We start from the raw sequence: 20,893 nt of genomic DNA, 5'->3' as shown, positions 1-20,893 counted from the left end.
GTATATGGGGGGTTAGGGGGCACTTGGGGGGCGTTGGGGGGGTGATTTGGGGGGGTGATTTGGGGGGGTATTTGGGCGTACCTGGGGGGGTATTTGGGGGGTATATGGGGGGTTAGGGGGCACTTGGGGGGAGTTGGGGGGTGATTTGGGGGGGCAATTGGGGGATTGGGGGGATTTAGGGGTGTTGAGGGGTACTTGGGGGGGTGTTTGGGGGTACTTGGGGGGTAATTGGGGGTATATGGGGGGTTAGGGGGCACTTGGGGGGCGTTGGGGGGGTGATTTGGGGGGGTGATTTGGGGGGGTATTTGGGCGTACCTGGGGGGGTATTTGGGGGGTATATGGGGGGTTAGGGGGCACTTGGGGGGAGTTGGGGGGTGATTTGGGGGGGCAATTGGGGGATTGGGGGGATTTAGGGGTGTTGAGGGGTACTTGGGGGGGTATTTGGGGGTATATGGGGGGTTAGGGGGCACTTGGGGGGCTTTGGGGGGGTGATTTGGGGGGGTATTTGGGCGTACTTGGGGGGGTATTTGGGGGGTATATGGGGGGTTAGGGGGCACTTGGGGGGAGTTGGGGGGTGATTTGGGGGGGCAATTGGGGGATTGGGGGGATTTAGGGGTGTTGAGGGGTACTTGGGGGGTATTTGGGGGTATATGGGGGGTTAGGGGGCACTTGGGGGCGTTGGGGGGGTGATTTGGGGGGGTATTTGGACGTACTTGGGGGGGTATTTGGGGGGTATATGGGGGGTTAGGGGGCACTTGGGGGCGTTGGGGGGGTGATTTGGGGGGGTGATTTGGGGGGGTATTTGGGGGTACTTGGGGGGGTATTTGGGGGTATATGGGGGGTTAGGGGGCGCTTGGGGGGCGTTGGGGGGGTGATTTGGGGGGGTATTTGGACGTACTTGGGGGGGTATTTGGGGGGTATATGGGGGGTTAGGGGGCACTTGGGGGCGTTGGGGGGGTGATTTGGGGGGGTATTTGGGAGTACTTGGGGGGTATTTGGGGGATATATGGGGATTAGGGGGCACTTGGGGGGCGTTGGGGGGGGTGATTTGGGAGGGAATTGGGGGGGCAGTTGGGATTTAGGGGTGTTGGGGGGCACTTGGGGGGTGTTGGGGGGGAGTTGGGGGGTGACTTGGAGGAGATTTGGGGGCACTTAAGGGGTGTTGGGGGGCGCTTGGGGGGACTTGGGGGCACTAGGGGAGGATTTGAGGGGCACTTGAGGGGACTGGGGGGCACTTGGGGGGATTGGGGGCAGATTTGGGGGCATCGGGGGGCACCTGAGGGGTGTCGGGGGACAGATTTGGGGGGGATTTGGGGGGCACTTGGGGGGGGATTTGGGGGCACTTGGGGGGGATTTGGGGGCACTTGAGGGGTGTTGGGGGATGATTTGGGGGGCACTTGGGGGTTTGGGGGTATTTCGGGGTGTTGGGGGGGGCACTTGGGGGGGATTTGGGGGCACTTGGGGGGAATTGGGGGGCCCTTGGGGAGGATTTGGGGGTACCAGGGGGGTTGGGGGGGGGATTGGGGCAGATCTGGGGAGATTTGGGGGGCACTTGGGGGGTGTTGGGGGGGATCGGGGGCAGATTTGGGGGGGATTTGGGGGGATTTGCAGGCACTTGGGGGGGATTTGGGGGCACTTGAGGGGTGTTGGGGGATGATTTGGGGGGCACTTGGGGGTTTGGGGGTATTTCGGGGTGTTGGGGGGGCACTTGGGGGGGATTTGGGGGCACTTGGGGGGAATTGGGGGGCCCTTGGGGAGGATTTGGGGGTATCAGGGGGGTTGGGGGGGGCACTTGGGGGGATCGGGGGCAGATCTGGGGAGATTTGGGGGGCACTTGGGGGGTGTTGGGGGGATCGGGGGCAGATTTGGGGGGGATTTGGGGGTACCCGGGGGCTTTTGGGGGGCCCTTGGGGGGGATTTGGGGGTACCCGGGGGGTTTTGGGGGGCACTTGGGGGGATCGGGGGCAGATCTGGGGGGATTTGGGGGGCACTTGGGGGGTGTTGGGGGGGGATCGGGGGCAGATTCGGGGGGGATTTGGGGGGGGGATTTGGGGGTGCCGGAGCAGCACGTGATGCCCCCGGAGGCGTCAGCCCTATAGGATCTACCTATAGCACCCACAGAGCGGCGTCTCTGGGATCTATAGGTCGCCCCTCGCCCCTTTACCCGCCCCCTGGCACCTATAGGGCGATGCATGCAGCCCTATAGCCCCGTATACGGCCCCTCCTAGAGCTCACCGCGGCCCTATAAGTGCCTGCCGTATAGCCCCCTATAGGCCTGTGGGCATCTATAGGCCTCTGGGGCGCCTATAGACCTATAGTGTCAAACCCTACGGCCTCTCATCTCCCCATATGTACAGTGTCGAATCCTATGGCCTCTATACGTGCGGGGCAGTATAGCCGTGGGGTACCTATAGAGCACCTTACATACCCTATAACTCCCCTCTCCTCCCACCCCTATGGCCCCGTGGATGTATACAGCACCTATATGATGCCACCCTGTGGGGCTGTATAGATTTATGTATGAGCCATGGGAAATCTATACGCCCCTTCATCCGCAGCCCTCTATATACACGCATATATGTGCTATACGTGGTGCACGTAGGGTTATGGTGACATAGACTGCATCATATACAATGCATACAGGTATATATGTGAACGTGCATATGCACGCATGCCCCATACGTGCGTACAAAATGCAGGCATATAGGAATATAATGTGTTTGTCCATATATATAGGCACATATAGACACGTGTGGGGGGTATCGTTCCACATAGTTAGGTGGATCTATACATTTATATGGATATATATGGTAAACACATACGTGCATGGCTGTATATGTATGTATATGCATATATATGCACGTAAATACATATGTGCACATACAGTTCTGTGGCTTATACATAAATATAGGTGCGTATATATAAGCGTATACGTGTATGGACACGTGCATGTGCATATGCATCTATATGGGCACATATATCTAACATACATACATATATACAGACCTATGGTGTGCGCATCTCGTTAATCCGCAAACATATATACGCTTACAGCTAATGTATAGCGGACTGCTTAACGCATATGAGTATATACGTGTCTATATGAGCCTGTATATAGGGTGCAAGGCTATGTAATCCGGTGGACGTATATATATTTGTGTGTAGGTATACACGTAAATGTGTATGCGTATGCGTGTATGTATGTATAGATGAATATATATGTGTGTGTGTATGTACGTATAGGTGAATATATATGTATGCGGGTAGATATGTATAGGTGAATATATATGTACGTGTGTGTGTATGTATAGGTGAATATATATGTCTAAGTGCCTGTTACGTGTATGTTTAAGTCCACAGATATATATAGGGGAGTATATACGGATGTATATATAAGCCCACAGGTATATGTGGAGCTATACGGTTGCGATATAGGGGTATATGTTTCTATATGTCCACGTATGTTCAGACAGGGGTGTATACATGTACGGCTCTGCACACGTATACATTGCACATACGTACACGCAGAGCTGGGCATCTATAGGGCCATCGGCGGGGGGGTCCTATAGGGCTGAGATCTATAGGTGCTCCCATAGGTGCCACCTGCGGGACCCCAGGGAGGAGTCAGGGCCCGATCCCGCCCCGGAGAGGCCCCCAGGTGCGTGGCGTGGCGTGTCATGGCGTGGCGTGGCGTGTTGTGGCGTGTCATTGTGTGTCGTGGCGTGTCGTGGTGTGTCATTGTGTGGCGTGGCATTTTGAGGCGTGTCATGGCGTGTCATGTCATTGTGTGTCATGGCGTGTCATGGCATGTTGAGGCGTGTCATTGTGTGTCGTGGCGTCTCATTGTGTGTCATGATGTGTCATTGTGTGTTGGGGCGTGTCATGGAGTGTCATGGCGTGTCGTGGCATGTCATTGTGTGTCATGGCGTGTCATGGCATGTTGAGGCGTGTCATTGTGTGTTGTGGCATGTCATTGTGTGTCATGATGTGTCATTGTGTGTTGGGGCGTGTCATGGAGTGTCATGGCGTGTCGTGGCATGTCATTGTGTGTCATGACGTGTCATTGTGTGTCGTGGCGTGGCGTGGTGTGTCATTGTGTGTCGTGGCATTTTGAGGCGTGTCACGGCGTGTAGTGGCGTGTCATTGTGTGTCATGGTGTGTCATGTCGTGGTGTGGCGTGTCGTGGTGTGTCATGGCGTGCCATAGCATTTTGAGGCGTGTCATGGCATGTCACGGCGTGTCATGGTGTGTAATGGCATGTCATTGTGTGTCATGGCGTGTCACTGTGTGTCGGGGCATGTTGTGGCGTGTCATGGCGTGTTGTGGCGTGTCATTGTGTGTTGTGGCATTTTGAGGCCTGTCATTGTGTGTCGTGGCGTGTCACGGCATGTTGAGGCGTGTCATGGCATGTCATGGTGTGTCATTGTGTGTCGTGGCATGTCATGGTGTGGCGTGTCGTGGTGTGTCATGGCGTGCCAGAGCATTTTGAGGCGTGTCATGGCGTGTCGTGGCGTGGCGTGGCGTGGCGTGTCGTGGCGTGTCATTGCGTGTCGTGGCATTTTGAGGCGTGTCATGGCGTGTCGTGGCATGTCATTGTGCGTCATGGTGTGTTGTGTCGTGTCGTGGTGTGTCATGGCGTGCCATAGCATTTTGAGGCGTGTCATGCATGTCATGGCGTGTCATGGCGTGTAATGGCATGTCATTGTGTGTCATGGCGTGTCATTGTGTGTTGGGGCGTGTCATGGCGTGTCATGGCTTGTCATGGCGTGTCATTGTGTGTCATGACATGTCATGGTGTGTCATTGTGTGTTGGGGTGTGGCGTGTCGTGGCGTGTTGTGGTGTGTCGTGGTGTGCCATAGCATTTTGAGGCGTGTCATGGCGTGTCATGGCGTGTCATTGTGTGTTGGGGCACGGCGTGGCATGTCGTGTCATGTCATGGCGTGGCGCAGCGTGTCATGGCGTGTCGGGGCGTGTCAATGCACGTTGTGGCGTGTCTTGGGGTCGTATGTTATTGCGTGTTGTGCGTTATTGCGTGTGAGTGCATTTAGTTACGTGTTCTTGCGTGTTCTTGCGTGGTGTCGTTGTGTGTCGTGTGTCATCGCACGGTGTTGCATGTCACTGCGTGTTGCATGTTTGGGGATCATGTTATTGCGTGTTGTTGCCTGTTGTTCCGCGTTAGCGTGTGTCATTGTGTGTTGTTGCGTGTTGTTACATGTTATTGTGTGTTGTTGCGTGTTCGTGTGTGTTATTGCGTGTCGTTGCGTGTCAGTGTGCTATTGTATGCTGTTGCGTGTTGTTGCGTGTTAGTGTGTGTTATTGAGTGTTGTGTGCTGTTGCACGTTGTTGAGTGTCATTGCATGTTGTGTGTCAGTGCGTGTTGGTGCGTGTTGTTGTGTGTCAGTGTGTGTTGTTGCGTGTTGTTCCGTGTTAGTGTGTGCCAATGTGTGTTGTTGCGTGTTGTTCCGTGTTAGTGTGTGTCAGTGTGTGTTGTTGCATGTTGATGTCTGTCATTGCATGTTCTCACATGTTATTGTGTGCTGTTGCGTGTCAGTGTGTGTCATTGCATGTTGCGGGTCAGTGTGTTATTGCGTGTTGTTGCATGTTGTTGCGTGTTAGTGTGTGTCCTTGCATGTTGTTGTGTGTTGCGTGTTGTGTGTCAGTGTGTGTGTGTCGTTGCATGTTCTTGCGTGTCAGTGTGCTGTTGCATGTTGTTGTGTGTCAGTGTGTGTTGTTGCATGTTGTTGCGTGTGTTGGCGTGTTGTTGCATGTTGTGTGTTGTGTGTCAGCGTGTGTTATCGCATGGTGTTGCGTGTTGTTGCGTGTCAGTGTGTGTTACTGCGTGTTGTTGCATGTGTTGGCATGTTGTTGCATGTTGTGTGTTGTGTGTCAGCGCGTGTTATCGCATGGTGTTGCGTGTTGCTGCGTGTCAGTGTGTGCTATTGCGTGTTGTTGCGTGTGTTGTGTGTTGTTGCATGTCAGTGTGTGTTACTGCATGTTGTTGCGTGTGTTGTGTGTCAGCGCGTGTTATCGCATGGTGTTGCGTGTTGCTGTGTGTCAGTGTGTGCTATTGCATGTTGTTGCATGTGTTGCGTATTGTGTGTCTGTGTGTTATTGCGTGTTGTTGTGTGTTGTTGCGTGTTGTTACATGTTATTGTGTGTTAGTGTGTGTTATTGCATGTTGTGTGTCAGCGTCTGTTATCGCATAGTGTTGCGTGTTGCGTGTCAGTGTGTGTTGCTGCGTGTTGTTGCGTGTGTTGTGTGTTGTTGCGTGTCAGTGTGTGTTACTGCGTGTTTTCGTGTGTGTTGCGTGTTGTTGCATGTCATTCTGTGTTACTGCATATTGTTACGTGTGTTGCGTGGTGTTGCGTGTCATTGTGTGTTACTGCATGTTGTTACGTGTGTTGCGTGTTGTTGCGTGTCATTGTGTGTTGTTGCGTGTTGTTGCATGTTGTGTGTTGTGTGTCAGCGCGCGTTATCGCATGGTGTTGCGTGTTGTTGCGTGTCAGTGTGTGTTACTGCGTGTTTTTGTGTGTTGCGTGTTGTTGCATGTCAGTGTGTATTACTGAGTGTTATCGCATGGTGTTGCGTGTTGTTGCGTGTCATTCTGTGTTACTGCATGTTGTTGCGTGTGTTGCGTGTTGTTGCGTGCCATTGTGTGTTGTTGCGTGTTGTTGCATGGTGTGTGTTGTGTGTCAGCGCGTGTTATCGCATGGTGTTGCGTGTTGTTGCGTGTCAGTGTGTATTACTGAGTGTTGTTGCGTGTGTTGTGTGTTGTTGCATGTCATTCTGTGTTACTGCATATTGTTACGTGTGTTGCGTGTTGTTGCATGTCATTCTGTGTTACTGCATATTGTTACGTGTGTTGCGTGTTGTTGCGTGCCATTGTGTGTTGTTGCATGTTGTTGCATGGTGTGTGTTGTGCGTCAGCACGTGTTATCGCATGGTGTTGCGTGTTGTTGTGTGTCATTCTGTGTTACTGCATATTGTTACGTGTGTTGCGTGTTGTTGCGTGTCATTGTGTGTTGTTGCGTGTTGTTGCATGTTGTGTGTTGTGCGTCAGCGCGTGTTATCGCATGGTGTTGCGTGTTGTTGCGTGTCATTCTGTGTTACTGCATATTGTTACGTGTGTTGTGTGTTGTTGCGTGTCATTGTGTGTTGTTGCGTGTTGTTGCATGTTGTGTGTTGTGCGTCAGCGCGTGTTATCGCATGGTGTTGCGTGTTGTTGCGTGTCAGTGTGTGTTACTGCGTGTCGTTGCGTGTGTTGCGTGTCGTTGCGTGTCAGTGTGTTACTGCGTCATCGCGTGTCGTCGCGTGTCGCCGCGTGTCGCCCCCCTCGCGCGCCGTTGCGTGTTGTTCCCGTTGCTGCGTGTCACCGTCCGTGACGCGTCCTGGCGTGTCCCAGTGCTCGGGTGACACCGGGACGGACCCCGGGGTCCCCTCTGGGTGCCCGGGGGGGGGGGGGGGGACACCCCAGTGGCGGCGGGGGGGGGGGGAGGGGGACACAGACCCCGCCCCCCTTGGCCCCGCCCCCCTTGGCCCCGCCCCCCAGCTGCTGTTTCCCATCAGGCTGCGGCAGCTGGGGGGGGGGCGGGGGGAGGGGCACATTCCAGCAATGCATTGTGGGAGCAGCTGCTGGGATGGGGCCCTCCCAGTGCTCCCAGTGCTCCCAGTCCCCCTCCCACTGCCCCCCCAGTCCCCATCCCAGTCCTCCCAGTGCTCCCAGTTCCCTCCCAGTCCCCATTCCAATCCTTATCCCAGTCCTCCCAGTGCTCCCAGTTCCCCTCCCCGTTCTCCCAGTCCCCTCCTAGTCCCCATCCCAGTCCTCCCAGTGCTCCCAGTTCCCCTCCCCATCCTCCCAGTTCCCTCTCAGTCCCCATCCCAATTCTCCCAGTGCCCCTAGTCCCTATCCTGCTCCTCCCAGTGCTCCCAGTTCCCCTACCAGTGCCCCCAGTCCCCGTCCCAGTTCTCCCAGTTCCCTACCAGTCCCTATCCCAGTCCTCCCAGTGCTCCCAGTCCCTCTCCCAGTGCCATCAATCCCCATCCCAGTCCTCCCAGTTCCCTCCCGGTCCCTATCCCAGTCCTCCCAGTGCCCCCAGTCCCCATCCCAGTCCTCCCAGTTCCCTCCCGGTCCCCATCCCAGTCCTCCCAGTGCCCCCAGTCCCCATCCCAGTCCTCCCAGTTCCCTCCCGGTCCCTATCCCAGTCCTCCCAGTGCCCCCAGTCCCCATCCCAGTCCTCCCAGTTCCCTCCCGGTCCCTATCCCAGTCCTCCCAGTGCCCCCAGTCCCCATCCCAGTCCTCCCAGTTCCCTCCCGGTCCCCATCCCAGTCCTCCCAGTGCCCCCAGTCCCCATCCCAGTCCTCCCAGTTCCCTCCCGGTCCCTATCCCAGTCCTCCCAGTGCTCCCAGTCCCCCTCCCAGTGCCCCCAGTCCCCATCCCAGTCCTCCCAGTGCTCCCAGTCCCCCTCCCAGTGCTCCTAGTGCCCATCCCACTCCTCCCAGTTCCCTCCCGGTCCCCATCCCAGTCCTCCCAGTGCCTCCCAGTGAGTCCCAGTGTCCCTTCGCTGTCCCCAGGTGCGGTGACCAGGGCGGGGCCGGGGCCGCCATGGGGGTCCTGCCCCTGCCCCTCCCCCTCCTGCTGCTGGCGGCGGGGACGCAGGCGTCCGGGCTGCAGCTCGATGGGCACCTCGACCTGGGTGAGACCCTATGGGGCGGCGGGGGGCCTATGGGATCCATAGGGACGACGTGAGGCTCTGGGTGCCCTATGGGATCCATAGGGACGACGTGAGGCTCTGGGTGCCCTAATGGCCACATGAGGGTCTGGGTCTCCTATGGCGTCCATAGGGGCCACGTGAGGCTCTGGGTGCCCTATGGGGTCCATAGGGGCCACATGAGGCCCTGGGTGCCCTATGGGGTCCATAGGAGCCACGTGAGGCTCTGGGTCCCCTATGGGGTCCATAGGGGCCACATGAGGCTCTGGGTGCCCTTTGGGCCACAGGAGGGTCTGGGTTCCCTATGGAGTCCATAGGGGCCACGTGAGGCTCTGGGTGCCCTATGGGATCCATAGGGACGACGTGAGGCTCTGGGTGCCCTAATGGCCACATGAGGGTCTGGGTCTCCTATGGGGTCCATAGGGGCCACGTGAGGCTCTGGGTCCCCTATGGGGTCCATAGGGGCCACATGAGGCTCTGGGTCCCCTATGGGCCACATGAGGGTCTGGGGTCCCTATGGTTTCCATAGGGGCCACGTGAGGCTCTGGGTCCCCTGTGGGCCACATGAGGCTGTGGGTCTCTTACAGGGTCCATAGGGACCACATGAGGCTCTGGGTGCCCTATGGGATCCATAGGGGCCACGTGAGGCTCTGGGTGCCCTATGGGGTCCATAGGAGCCACGTGAGGCCCTGGGTGCCCTATGGGGTCCATAGGGGCCACGTGAGGCTCTGGGTGCCCTTTGGGGTCCATAGGTGCCACATGAGGCTCTGGGTCCCCTATGGGCCACATGAGGGTCTGGGTTCCCTATGGAGTCCATAGGGGCCGCGTGAGGCTCTGGGTGCCCTATGGGGTCCATAGGGGCCACGTGAGGCTCTGGGTGCCCTATGGGGTCCATAGGTGCCACATGAGGCTCTGGGTCCCCTATGGGCCACATGAGGGTCTGGGTTCCCTATGGGGTCCATAGGGGCCGCGTGAGGCTCTGGGTGCCCTATGGGATCCATAGGGGCCACATGAGGCTCTGGGTGCCCTATGGGATCCATAGGGACCATGTGAGGCTCTGGGTCCCCTATGGGGTCCATAGGGGCCACGTGAGGCTCTGGGTGCCCTTTGGGGTCCATAGGGGCCACATGAGGCTCTGGGTCCCCTATGGGCCACATGAGGGTCTGGGGTCCCTATGGTTTCCATAGGGGCCACGTGAGGCTCTGGGTCCCCTGTGGGCCACATGAGGCTGTGGGTCCCTTACAGGGTCCATAGGGACCACATGAGGCTCTGGGTGCCCTATAGGATCCATAGGGGCCACGTGAGGCTCTGGGTGCCCTTTGGGCCACATGAGGGTCTGGGTCCCCTATGGGGTCCATAGGGGCCACATGAGGCCCTGTGTCCCCTATGGGATCCATAGGGGCCACATGAGGCCCTGGGTCCCCTATGGGGTCCATAGGAGCCATGTGAGGCTCTGGGTGCCCTATGGGGTCCATAGGGACCATGTGAGTCTCTGGGTGCCCTTTGGGCCACATGAGGGTCTGGGTCCCCTATGGGGTCCATAGGGGCCACATGAGGCCCTGGGTCCCCTATGGGGTCCATAGGAGCCACGTGAGGCCCTGGGTGCCCTATGGGGTCCATAGGGACCATGTGAGTCTCTGGGTGCCCTTTGGGCCACATGAGGGTCTGGGTCCCCTATGGGGTCCATAGGGGCCACATGAGGCCCTGGGTCCCCTATGGGGTCCATAGGAGCCACGTGAGACTCTGGGTGCCCTATGGGGTCCATAGGGGCCACATGAGGCTCTGGGTCCCCTATGGGATCCATAGGGACCACGTGAGGCTCTGGGTGCCCTATGGGCCACACGAGGGTCTGGGTCCCCTATGGAGTCCATAGGGGCCACGTGAGGCTCTGGGTCCCCTATGGGGTCCATAGGGGCCACATGAAGGTCTGGGTTCCCTATGGAGTCCATAGGGGCCACGTGAGGCTCTGGGTCCCCTATGGGCCACATGAGGGTCTGGGTGCCCTATGGGATCCATAGGGGTCACGTGAGGCTCTGCGTCCTCTATTGGCCATGTGAGGCTGTGGGTCCCCTATGGGGTCCATAGGGGCCACATGAGGCTCTGGGTCCCCTACAGGGTCTATAGGGGTTGGGAGAGCTATAGGAAGTGGGTAGGGGCCACATGGGGTTGTGGGTTCCCTATAGGGCCCCTATGGGGCAGGAGGGCTATAGGGGCTGCGTAGGGGCCGCATGGGGCTGTGGGTGCCCTATAGCGGCTCTATGGGGTGGGAGGGGGGCTATAGGGGCTGCATAGGGGCTGCGTAGGGGGTCTGGAGGGGATGAGGCTGGCATGTCCCCTGTGACCCCTGTGTGTGTCCCCCCGTGTCCCCAATGTCCCCCTATGTCCCCCGTGTCCCCAATGTCCCCCGTGTCCCCAATGTCCCCTGTGTGTCCCCTGTGTCCCCAATGTCCCCCATGTCCCCAATGTCCCCCATGTGTCCCCGTGTCCCCAATGTGCCCTGTGTCCCCAATGTCCCCCGTGTCCCCAATGTTCCCCATGTGTCCCCGTGTCCCTGTGTCCCAATGTCCCCCCATGTCCCTCATGTCCCCCATGTCCCCAACGTCACCCGTGTCCCGTGTCCCCAATGTCCCTCCTGTGTCCCCAATGTCCCCTATGTCCCCCATGTCCCCAATGTCCCCTGTGTCCCAATGTCCCCCCACGTCCCTCATGTCCCCCCATGTCCCCAACGTCACCCGTGTCCCCTGTGTCCCCAATGTCCCCCCTGTGTCCCCAATGTCCCCCATGTGTCCCCGTGTCCCCCATGTCCCAATGTTCCTCCATGTCCTTCCTGTCCTCCCATGTCCCCTGTGTCCCCAATGTCACCCATGTCCCAATGTCCCCCCATGTCCCTCATGTCTCCCCATGTGTCCCCTGTGTCCCCCATGTGTCCCCAATGTCCCCCCGTGTCCCCATGTCCCAATGTCCCCCATGTCCCCCATGTCCCCTGTGTCCCAATGTCTCCTCCATGTCCCCAATGTCCCCCATGTCCCCCCATTCCCCCAATGTCCCCCCATGTCCCCCCGTGTCCTCCCATGTCCCCATGTCCCAATGTCCCCCATGACCCCCATGTCCCCTGTGTCCCCATGTCCCGTGTCCCCCATGTCCCCTGTGTCCCAATGTCCCCAATGTCCCCCATGTCCCCCCATGTACCCCATGTCCCCAATGTCCCCCCGTCCCCCATGTCCCCCCGTGTCCTCCCATGTCCCCATGTCCCCATGTCCCCCATGACCCCCATGTCCCCTGTGTCCCCATGTCCCCCATGTCCCCCCATATCCCCAATGTCCCCCATGTCCCCCCATGTCCCCCATGTCCCCCCATGTCCCCATATCCCCAATGTCCCCCACATCCCCCTGTGTCCTCCCATGTCCCCAATGTCCCCCCGTGTCCCCCATGTCCCCCTGTGTCCTCCCATGTCCCCATGTCCCGATGTCCCCCCATGTCCCCTGTGTCCCAATGTCCCCCCATGTCCCCAATGTCCCCCATGTCCCCAATGTCCCCCCGTGTCCCCCATGTCCCCCTGTGTCCTCCCATGTCTCCATGTCCCAATGTTCCCCCATGTCCCCTGTGTCCCAATGTCCTCCCCATGTCCCCAATGTCCCCCATGTCCCCATATCCCCAATGTCCCTCACGTCCCCCCATGTCCCCTGTGTCCCAATGTCCCCCCATGTCCCCAATGTCTCCTGTGTCCCCCCGTGTCCCCAATGTCCCCCCTGTCCCCCAGGCAGGTGCCGCTTCGCCCTGGGCATGGAGGACGGCTCCATCCCCGACAGCCGCCTCTCGGCCTCCAGCGCCTGGTCCGACTCCACCGCCGCCCGCCACGGCCGGTGAGCCCAGTACGCACCAGTATACACCAGTACACACCAGTATGGCCCGGTACCCCCCTCCCCCCAACTCAGCATTCCCTCCCAGGCCACCCTGAGTGTCCCCATGGTGTCCCCACCCCAGAGCCACCGCTGCCTGCTATGGCCAAGGAGTCCCAGTATGGCCCAGTCCCCTCCCAGTACTGTCCTGTGTCACCCAGGGTCCCCTGGGTGTCCCCAGGTGTCCTCATGTCCCCAGGTGTCCCCATGTCCCCTGGGTGTCCTCATGTCCTTCTGTCCCTGGGTGTCCCCATGTCCCCAGGTGTCCCCATGTCCCCTGGGTGTCCTCATGTCCTTCTGTCCCCGGGTGTCCCCATGTCCCCAGGCTGTCCCCATGTCCCCTGGGTGTCCTCATGTCCTTCTGTCCCCGGGTGTCCCCATGTCCCCAGGTGTCCCCATGCCCTCATGTCCCTGGGTGTCTGCAAAATGTCCTTGTGTTCCCCCAGGTGTCCCCATGATGTCCCCATGTCCTCTGAGTGTCCCCATGTCCCCTGGGTGTCCCTAGCATGTCCCCTGGGTGTCCCTCGGTGTCCCTAGGATGTCCCCATGTCCCTTGGGTGTCCCCATGTTCCCCAGGTGTCCCCATATCCCTGAGTGTCCCCATGATGTCCCCATGTCCTCTGGGTGTCCCCATGTCCCTGGGTGTCCCCATGTCCCTAGGTGTCCCTAGGATGTCCCCATGTCCCCTGGGTGTCCCCAGGTGCCCCCACGACCCCAGGACGTCCCCATGTCCCCAGCCTGGGCCACAGCGATGGGGACAGCACCTGGTGCCCCCAGGCATCCCCACGTCCCCGGTGTCCCCAGGACGTCCCCCTGTGTCCCCAGGTTGGGTCGCAGCGATGGGGACGGTGCCTGGTGTCCCGCGGGTCCCGTCTTCCCGGAGGAGGAGGAGTTCCTGGAGGTGGACCTGGGTCGGCTGCACGTGGTGACACTGGTGGGGACACAGGGACGTCATGCCGGTGGCCACGGCAGGGAGTTTGCCCGCGCCTACCGACTGCGCTACAGCCGCGACCGGCACCGCTGGCTGCGCTGGCGTGACCGATGGGGCACTGAGGTGACCAGGGATCTTGGGGACATCTTGGGGACCTTGGGGATGTTGGGGTGCTGAGGTGACCAAAGACCTTGGGGACATCTTGGGGACCTTGGGGTGCTAAGGTGACCAGGGATCTTGGGGACCTTGGGAACGTTGGTGCACCAAGGTGACCGGGGACCTTGGGGACATCTTGGGGACCTTGGGGATGTTGGGGTGCTGAGGTGACCAGGGACTTTGGGGACCTTGGGAATGTTGGTGCACCAAGGTGATCAGGGATCTTGGGGACATCTTGGGGACCTTGGGGATGTTGGGGTGCTGAGGTGACCAAAGACCTTGGGGATGTTGGGGATGTTGAGGTGCTGAGGTGACCAAAGACCTTGGGGACATCTTGGAGACCTTGGAGATGTTGGGGTGCTGAGATGACCAAAGACCTTGGGGACATCTTGGGGATGTTGGGGTGCTGAGGTGACCAAAGACCTTGGGGACATCTTGGGGACCTTGGGGATGTTGGGGTGCCGTGGGACACCTTGGGGACACTTTGGGGACATTGAGGTGCCTGAGGTGAGCAGGGATCTTTGGGAACATTGAGGTGCCAAGGTGACATGGGATTCCTTAGGGACACCTTGGGGACACCTTGGGGACGTTGGGGTGCTGATCCCTGGGATCTCTGGGAGGGCACTGGGATGCAGGAGGGGACACTGGGGGATCCTGGGGGATCCCTGGGGACACTGGGATCCCGGGGTGGTGGTGGTATCCCTGGGGATCCCTGGGAGATTCCTGGGGATCCCTGGGAGGGCAGTGGGATCTCGAGGGACAATTGGATCCTTGGGAGATCCCGGGAGGGTGATGGGATCCCTGGGGATCCCCAGGGATTGCTGGGGACACTGGGATCCCAGGGTGGTGGTGGGACCCCTGGGGATCCCTGGGAGGGTGGTGGGATCTCAGGGGACGATGGGATCCTTGGGAGATCCTGGGGGTCAGTGGGATCCCTGGGGATCCCCAGGGATTGCTGGGGACACTGGGATCCCAGGGTGGTGGTGGGACCACTGGGGATCCCTGGGAGGGTGGTGGGATCTCGGGGGACAATGGGATCCTTGGGAGATCCTGGGGGTCAGTGGGATCCCTGGGGATCCCCAGGGATTGCTGGGGACACTGGGATCCCAGGGTGGTGGTGGGACCCCTGGCGATCCCTGGGAGGGTGGTGGGATCTCAGGGGACGATGGGATCCTTGGGAGATCCTGGGGGTCAGTGGGATCCCTAGGGGATTCCTGGGGATCCCTGGCAGGGCACTGGGATCTCAGTGGACAATGGGATCCTTGGGAGATCCCGGGGCTCAACGGGATCCCTGGGCTCATGGGGGGCTGGCAATCCCACGGGGTCACCGGGGAGGTCCCCGGCGGTGGGATCCATGTCCCCGGGGATCCCAGCGGATCCCGGTGACGCAGGTGATCGGGGGGAACGAGGACCCCGAGGGGGTGGTGCTGAAGGACCTGGCGCCGCCCCCCGTGGCGCGGGCGCTGCGCGTCTACCCCCGGGCCCCCCGCGCCATGAGCGTCTGCCTGCGCCTGGAGCTCTACGGCTGCCCGTGGGAGGGTGAGTGGCACCTCGTCACCCCCCTGTCACCCCCTCTGTCACCCTGTGTCACCTCCATCCCACCCCATCACCCCTCAGTGCCACCCCATCTCAAAGCTCAGGGGTGTCCCCAGGGTGGTGGTCCCCCATCCCCATGTCCCTCACCCCACCCCGTGGTTGACCCCGTGGTGACATGTCCCCTGTCCCCAGCCGGGCTCCTGTCCTACACGGCGCCACGGGGACAGGTGATGGCCCTCGACCCGGCACCCGTTGTCCTCAACGACTCCACCTACGATGGATACAGCGTTGGCCCGTGAGTCCCCCGGATGTCCCCAGCTGTCCCCGAGGGTCACCTGCCCCAACCAGCCCCAAGAGCTCCCAAATTGGCCCCAGCTGGCCCCAAACTGTCTTCAGCCATCCTCAAGTGTCCCCAAACTGTCCACAACTGTCCCCAGACTGTCCCTGAACCTCCTCAGCTGTCCCCAGTGGTCTTCAAACTGTCCCCAAGTGTCCCCAACCAGCCTTGGTCATGCCCAAGAGTCCCCAGACCATTCCCAAACTGTCCCCAGACTGGCCCTGGACCTCCCCAGATGTCCCCAGTGATCCTCAAACTGTCCCCAAGAGTCCCCAGCCAGCCTTGGCCATCTCCAAGTGTCTCCAAACCATCCCCAGCTGTCCCCAAACTGGCCCCAAGTGTCCCCAGACTGTTCTTGGCCATCTCCAACTGTCCCAAACATCTCCAAACAGGTTCCAACTGTCCCCAGATCATCCCCAACCACCCACCACTGTCCCCAAATGACCCCAAAGTGCCCCCAGATGGTCAACCACTGGCTCAAAACAGCCCTAGTTGTTTCCTGTTGTCCCCAACTGTCCCCAAATAGCCCAAACCGTCCCCAAATTGTCACCTGCTGGCCCCAGACGGCCCCAAACTGTCACCCACTGTCCCAAAAGAGCCTCAGACTGTCCCCAAATTGCCCCACCTGGCCCCAGGTGTCCCCCAGTGTCCCCAACTGTCCCCCAAACAGCCCCGATTGCTCCCAAATTGTGCTCTAGATCCCATGGGGGGGGGGGGGTTCCCAGGTGGGTGGGATGGGGGGGACGCAAGCATCTGGGAGCACCTTGACCCCCCCCAGGCTGCCCCATGGGGGGTTCCCAGGTGGGTGGGGTTGGAGGGACCCAGATGTCCTGGTGTCCCCTGCCCACCCCCTCCCCCCGCCCCAGGCTGCAGTTTGGGGGGCTGGGCCAGCTGGCGGATGGGGTGCTGGGGCTGGATGACTTCATGAGGAGCCGCGAGCGACGTCTTTGGCCGGGCTACGACTACGTGGGATGGCGCCGACCCCCCGGTCCCCAACCCCACGTGGAGCTGGAGTTCGAGTTTGAGGGTCTCCGGGCCTTCCACGCCATGCAGGTGCCCCGCGGCATGCTGGGATAGCAGGGGAGGAGGGACTGGGGCATGGTGGGAGGGTGCGAAAGGGGGTGCCCTAGGGCATCGGGGGGGCTGGTGGGCAATGGGGTGCCCCAGAGGATCATGGGAGTGAGGGCAATGGGTGGCCCAGGGCGTCATGGGGGTTTGGGCAAGGGGTCTGCCCTGGGAATTGTGGGATTGGTCGACCACGGCACGGGTCCATGAGGGGCCACCACGTCAACCCCACCTCAGGGTCTGGAACTTCCCATTGGAGACCGTTTGGCTTAGCACCCGCCCCCCCCAGCTGCCCCAGGGCATCATGGGATGGTGGCCAACACCCATGATGGTGGCCAAACACACCCCCCCCAGGTTCATTGCAACAACATGCACACGCGGGGGGTGAGCATCTTCGGGGAGGTGGAGTGCCGCTTCAAGAGGACCCTGGCCACGGCCTGGGAGCCCACCCCGGCCACCCACAGCCTGGCCGGGGCCGTCAAGGACCCCAGCGCCCGTTCGGTCACTGTGCCCCTGGGTGGGCGGCAGGCCCGCTTCATCCAGTGCCACTTCTTCTTCGCCGGGGAGTGGATGCTCTTCAGTGAGATCACCTTCCTCTCAGGTGAGTCCTACCATGCCACGTGGCCTCCAGACCCACCTGGGCTTGGCATCCTCCTCCAACAGATTGGCTCTTGGGTTCAATGGTTGGGTGATGAGATGGTTGGTTGGGTGATGGGGTCATTGGTTGGGTGATGGGATGGTTGATTGGATCAAGGGATGGTTGGTTGGGTGATGGGATGGTTGATTGGATCAAGGGATGGTTGGTTGGGTGATGGGATGGTTGGTTGGATCAAGGGATGGTTGGTTGGGTGATGGGATGGTTGGATCAAGGGATGGTTGGTTGGGTGATGGGATGGTTGGATCAAGGGATGGTTGGCTGGGTGATGGGATGGTTGGCTGGGTGATGGGATGGTTGGTTGGATCAAGGGATGGTTGGTTGGGTGATGGGATGGTTGGATCAAGGGATGGTTGGTTGGGTGATGGGATGGTTGGATCAAGGGATGGTTGGTTGGGTGATGGGATGGTGGGTTGGATCAAGGGATGGTTGGTTGGGTGATGGGATGGTTGGATCAAGGGATGGTTGGTTGGGTGATGGGATGGTTGGATCAAGGGATGGTTGGTTGGGTGATGGGATGGTTGGATCAAGGGATGGTTGGCTGGGTGATGGGATGGTTGGCTGGGTGATGGGATGGTTGGCTGGGTGATGGGATGGTTGGTTGGATCAAGGGATGGTTGGCTGAGTGATGGGATGGTTGGCTGGGTGATGGGATGGTTGGTTGGATCAAGGGATGGTTGGTTGGGTGATGGGATGGTTGGTTGGATCAAGGGATGGTTGGATCAAGGGATGGTTGGCTGGATGATGTGGTCATTGGTTGGATGATGGGCAGGTTGGTTGGATAATGAGGAGATTGGCTGGTTGGATGCTGGTTGGCCAGTCTAAGGGCTGGTTGTGAGACTGGTCGGTTAGCTGGTTGACTACTGAGCTGGTTGGGTGGTGGGATGGTTGGTTGGATGCAGGATTGGATCGTCAGTTGGTTAACTGTTGGTTAACCAGTCCAAGGGTGATCAGCTGGTTGCCTGTGGACTAGTTAGTTGGATGATGGGATGACTGGTTAGATGTTCGAGTCGTCATGTGATTGGTTGGTGAGTTGAAGGACAGGTTGGTTGGCCAGCTGGTTAACTGGTTGGTTGCTTGACTAGTTGGTTGGATGAGGTCAAAGCTGGTGGAGTGATTGCTTGGTTGGGGGTCAACCACCCTGTGAGCCGGTTGGTCAACCACCCTGTGAGCCGGTTGGTTGGCCTGTTGGCCAATGGGAAGGTGGTTTGTTTGAGTGGGTTGGTCAATGGGTTGGGGGCCCCCCGGCCACTGCCCCCGCCCTCGTTAGCTACCTCGTTAAGGCGCCGTGGGGCTTTCTCCCTGCAGATGCGGTGGAGGAGGCGGTGGGTGCCAGTGGGTGGCCCCCAGCCGCCCCCCCCGACCCCTCGGTGGGGGCCATGGCCATCCCTGAGGACCCCTGGCACGTGGACATGGCTACCAACCTCACTACCCCGAGTAAGGCGGGGCTTAATGGGGCGGGGCTTAATTGGATGGGGCTTAACGGGGGGCGGGATCTGAGCAGGCGGGGCCAGGATGGCACCCCGCCCACCACCACCTCCCACGGCAGACCCTGGGGAGCCAAAACCAGGGCAGCCAATCGCCAAAGCCGACCACAGCCACACGTCCATCCTGATTGGCTGCCTGGTGGCCATCATCTTGCTCCTATTGGCCGTCATCTTCCTCATCCTCTGGTGGCAGTACTGGAAGAAGATACTGGGGAAGGTGAGTGGGGTAATGGGCTCAACTGGGCACCTGGACGTCTGGGTTCAGTGGCCAAGGCCTGGGAGGGTGGTGGGGTCAACTGGGAGGAACTGGGGCACCTGGACGTCTGGGTCCAGTGGCCAAGGTCTGGGAGGGTGGTGGGGTCAACTGGGAGGAAGTGGGCACCTGGACGTCTGGGTTCAGTGGCCAAGCCCCGGGAGGGTGGTGGGGTCAACTGGGAGGAACTGGGGCACCTGGACGTCTGGGTTCAGTGGCCAAGGTCTGGGAGGGTGGTGGGGTCAACTGGGAGGAAGTGGGCACCTGGACGTCTGGGTTCAGTGGCCAAGCCCCGGGAGGGTGGTGGGGTCAACTGGGAGGAACTGGGGCACCTGGACGTCTGGGTTCAGTGGCCAAGGTCTGGGAGGGTGGTGGGGTCAACTGGGAGGAACTGGGCACCTGGACATCTGGGTTCAGTGGCCAAGGCCTGGGAGGGTGGTGGGGTCAACTGGGAGGAACTGGGCACCTGGACGTCTGGGTTCAGTGGCCAAGGCCTGGGAGGGTGGTGGAGTCAACTGGGAGGAACTGGGGCACCTGGACGTCTGGGTCCAGTGGCCAAGGTCTGGGAGGGTGGTGGAGTCAACTGGGAGGAACTGGGCACCTGGACATCTGGGTTCAGTGGCCAAGGTCTGGGAGGGTGGTGGGGTCAACTGGGAGGAAGTGGGCACCTGGACGTCTGGGTTCAGTGGCCAAGGTCTGGGAGGGTGGTGGGGTCAACTGGGAGGAACTGGGGCACCTGGACGTCTGGGTTCAGTGGCCAAGGTCTGGGAGGATGGTGGGGTCAGCTGGGAGGAACTGGGCACCTGGACATCTGGGTTCAGTGGCCAAGGTCTGGGAGGGTGGTGGGGTCAACTGGGAGGAAGTGGGCACCTGGACGTCTGGGTTCAGTGGCCAAGGTCTGGGAGGGTGGTGGGGTCAACTGGGAGGAACTGGGGCACCTGGACGTCTGGGTTCAGTGGCCAAGGTCTGGGAGGGTGGTGGGGTCAACTGGGAGGAAGTGGGCACCTGGATGTCTGGGTTCAGTGGCCAAGGTCTGGGAGGGTGGTGGGGTCAACTGGGAGGAACTGGGCACCTGGACGTCTGGGTTCAGTGGCCAAGGTCTGGGAGGGTGGTGGGGTCAACTGGGAGGAACTGGGCACCTAGACATCTGAGTCCACCTAAAGGTCCCGCCCACAGGCCCAGCGCCGACCGTCAGAGGACGAGCTGCGGGTGCAGCTCTCGGTGCCTGGTGACACCATTGTCATCAACAACGCGACAGGGGCGGCCCGGGGACACCCCCGCTATGAACGCATCCCCCCGGGCCAGGGCGAATACCAGGAGCCGACGCGGCCACGGCCATCGCTGCCCCCGGCTCCTCCTGGACCCGGTGAGTGGAGGAGGGAGGAAGGGATGGATGGAGACCGCACGGATAGGTGGAGACAACTTGGATGAGTAGATGGATGGAGAGATGGATGGATGAAGGGATGGATGGAGAGATGGAGGGACACCATACGGGGGTATGGATGGATGGATGGAGAGATGGATGGATCAAGATATGGATGGATGGATGGATGGATGGATGAAGGGATGGATGGAGAGATGGAGGGACACCATATGGGGGTGATGGATGGATGGATGGAGAGATGGATGGATCAAGAGATGGATGGATGGATGGATGGATGGATGAAGGGATGGATGGACAGATGGAGGGACACCATACGGGGGTGATGGATGGATGGATGGATGGATGGATGGATGGATGGATGGAGAGATGGGTGGATGGAAGAATGGATGGAGGGACAACATACGGGGGTGATGGATGGATGGATGGATGGATGGATGGATGGAGAGATGGATGGATCAAGATATGGATGGATGGATGGATG

The 20,893-nt window shown here is 59.9% G+C and overlaps 1 protein-coding gene across 4 annotated transcripts in view; it reads left to right on the top strand.

The window, feature by feature from the left end:
• The first annotated feature begins 3,583 nt into the window (after positions 1-3,583).
• Positions 3,584-20,893, top strand: part of DDR1 (discoidin domain receptor tyrosine kinase 1) — a 30,986-nt gene continuing 13,676 nt past the window's right edge. For 3 of the 4 annotated variants that reach the window (XM_075490626.1, XM_075490625.1, XM_075490627.1), the window contains exons 1-11: positions 3,584-3,658; positions 8,573-8,694; positions 12,470-12,572; positions 13,434-13,662; positions 15,087-15,234; positions 15,424-15,526; positions 16,435-16,621; positions 16,988-17,234; positions 18,597-18,725; positions 18,838-18,992; positions 20,205-20,394. In XM_075490626.1, coding sequence (XP_075346741.1) covers positions 8,604-8,694; positions 12,470-12,572; positions 13,434-13,662; positions 15,087-15,234; positions 15,424-15,526; positions 16,435-16,621; positions 16,988-17,234; positions 18,597-18,725; positions 18,838-18,992; positions 20,205-20,394 — 1,582 coding nt within the window. In that variant the 5' untranslated portion in view covers positions 3,584-3,658; positions 8,573-8,603. Of the gene's footprint in view, positions 3,659-8,572; positions 8,695-12,469; positions 12,582-13,433; positions 13,663-15,086; positions 15,235-15,423; positions 15,527-16,434; positions 16,622-16,987; positions 17,235-18,596; positions 18,726-18,837; positions 18,993-20,204; positions 20,395-20,893 lie in introns of those variants that run through there. The other variant, XM_075490628.1, reaches the window with a different exon arrangement.

This window comes from Mycteria americana, unplaced genomic scaffold (genome assembly GCF_035582795.1).
Source record: "Mycteria americana isolate JAX WOST 10 ecotype Jacksonville Zoo and Gardens unplaced genomic scaffold, USCA_MyAme_1.0 Scaffold_86, whole genome shotgun sequence".
Taxonomy (NCBI): Eukaryota; Metazoa; Chordata; class Aves; order Ciconiiformes; family Ciconiidae; genus Mycteria; species Mycteria americana.
Note: the sequence above shows the minus strand (reverse complement) of the source record. Positions and strands in the feature narration are given on the sequence as shown.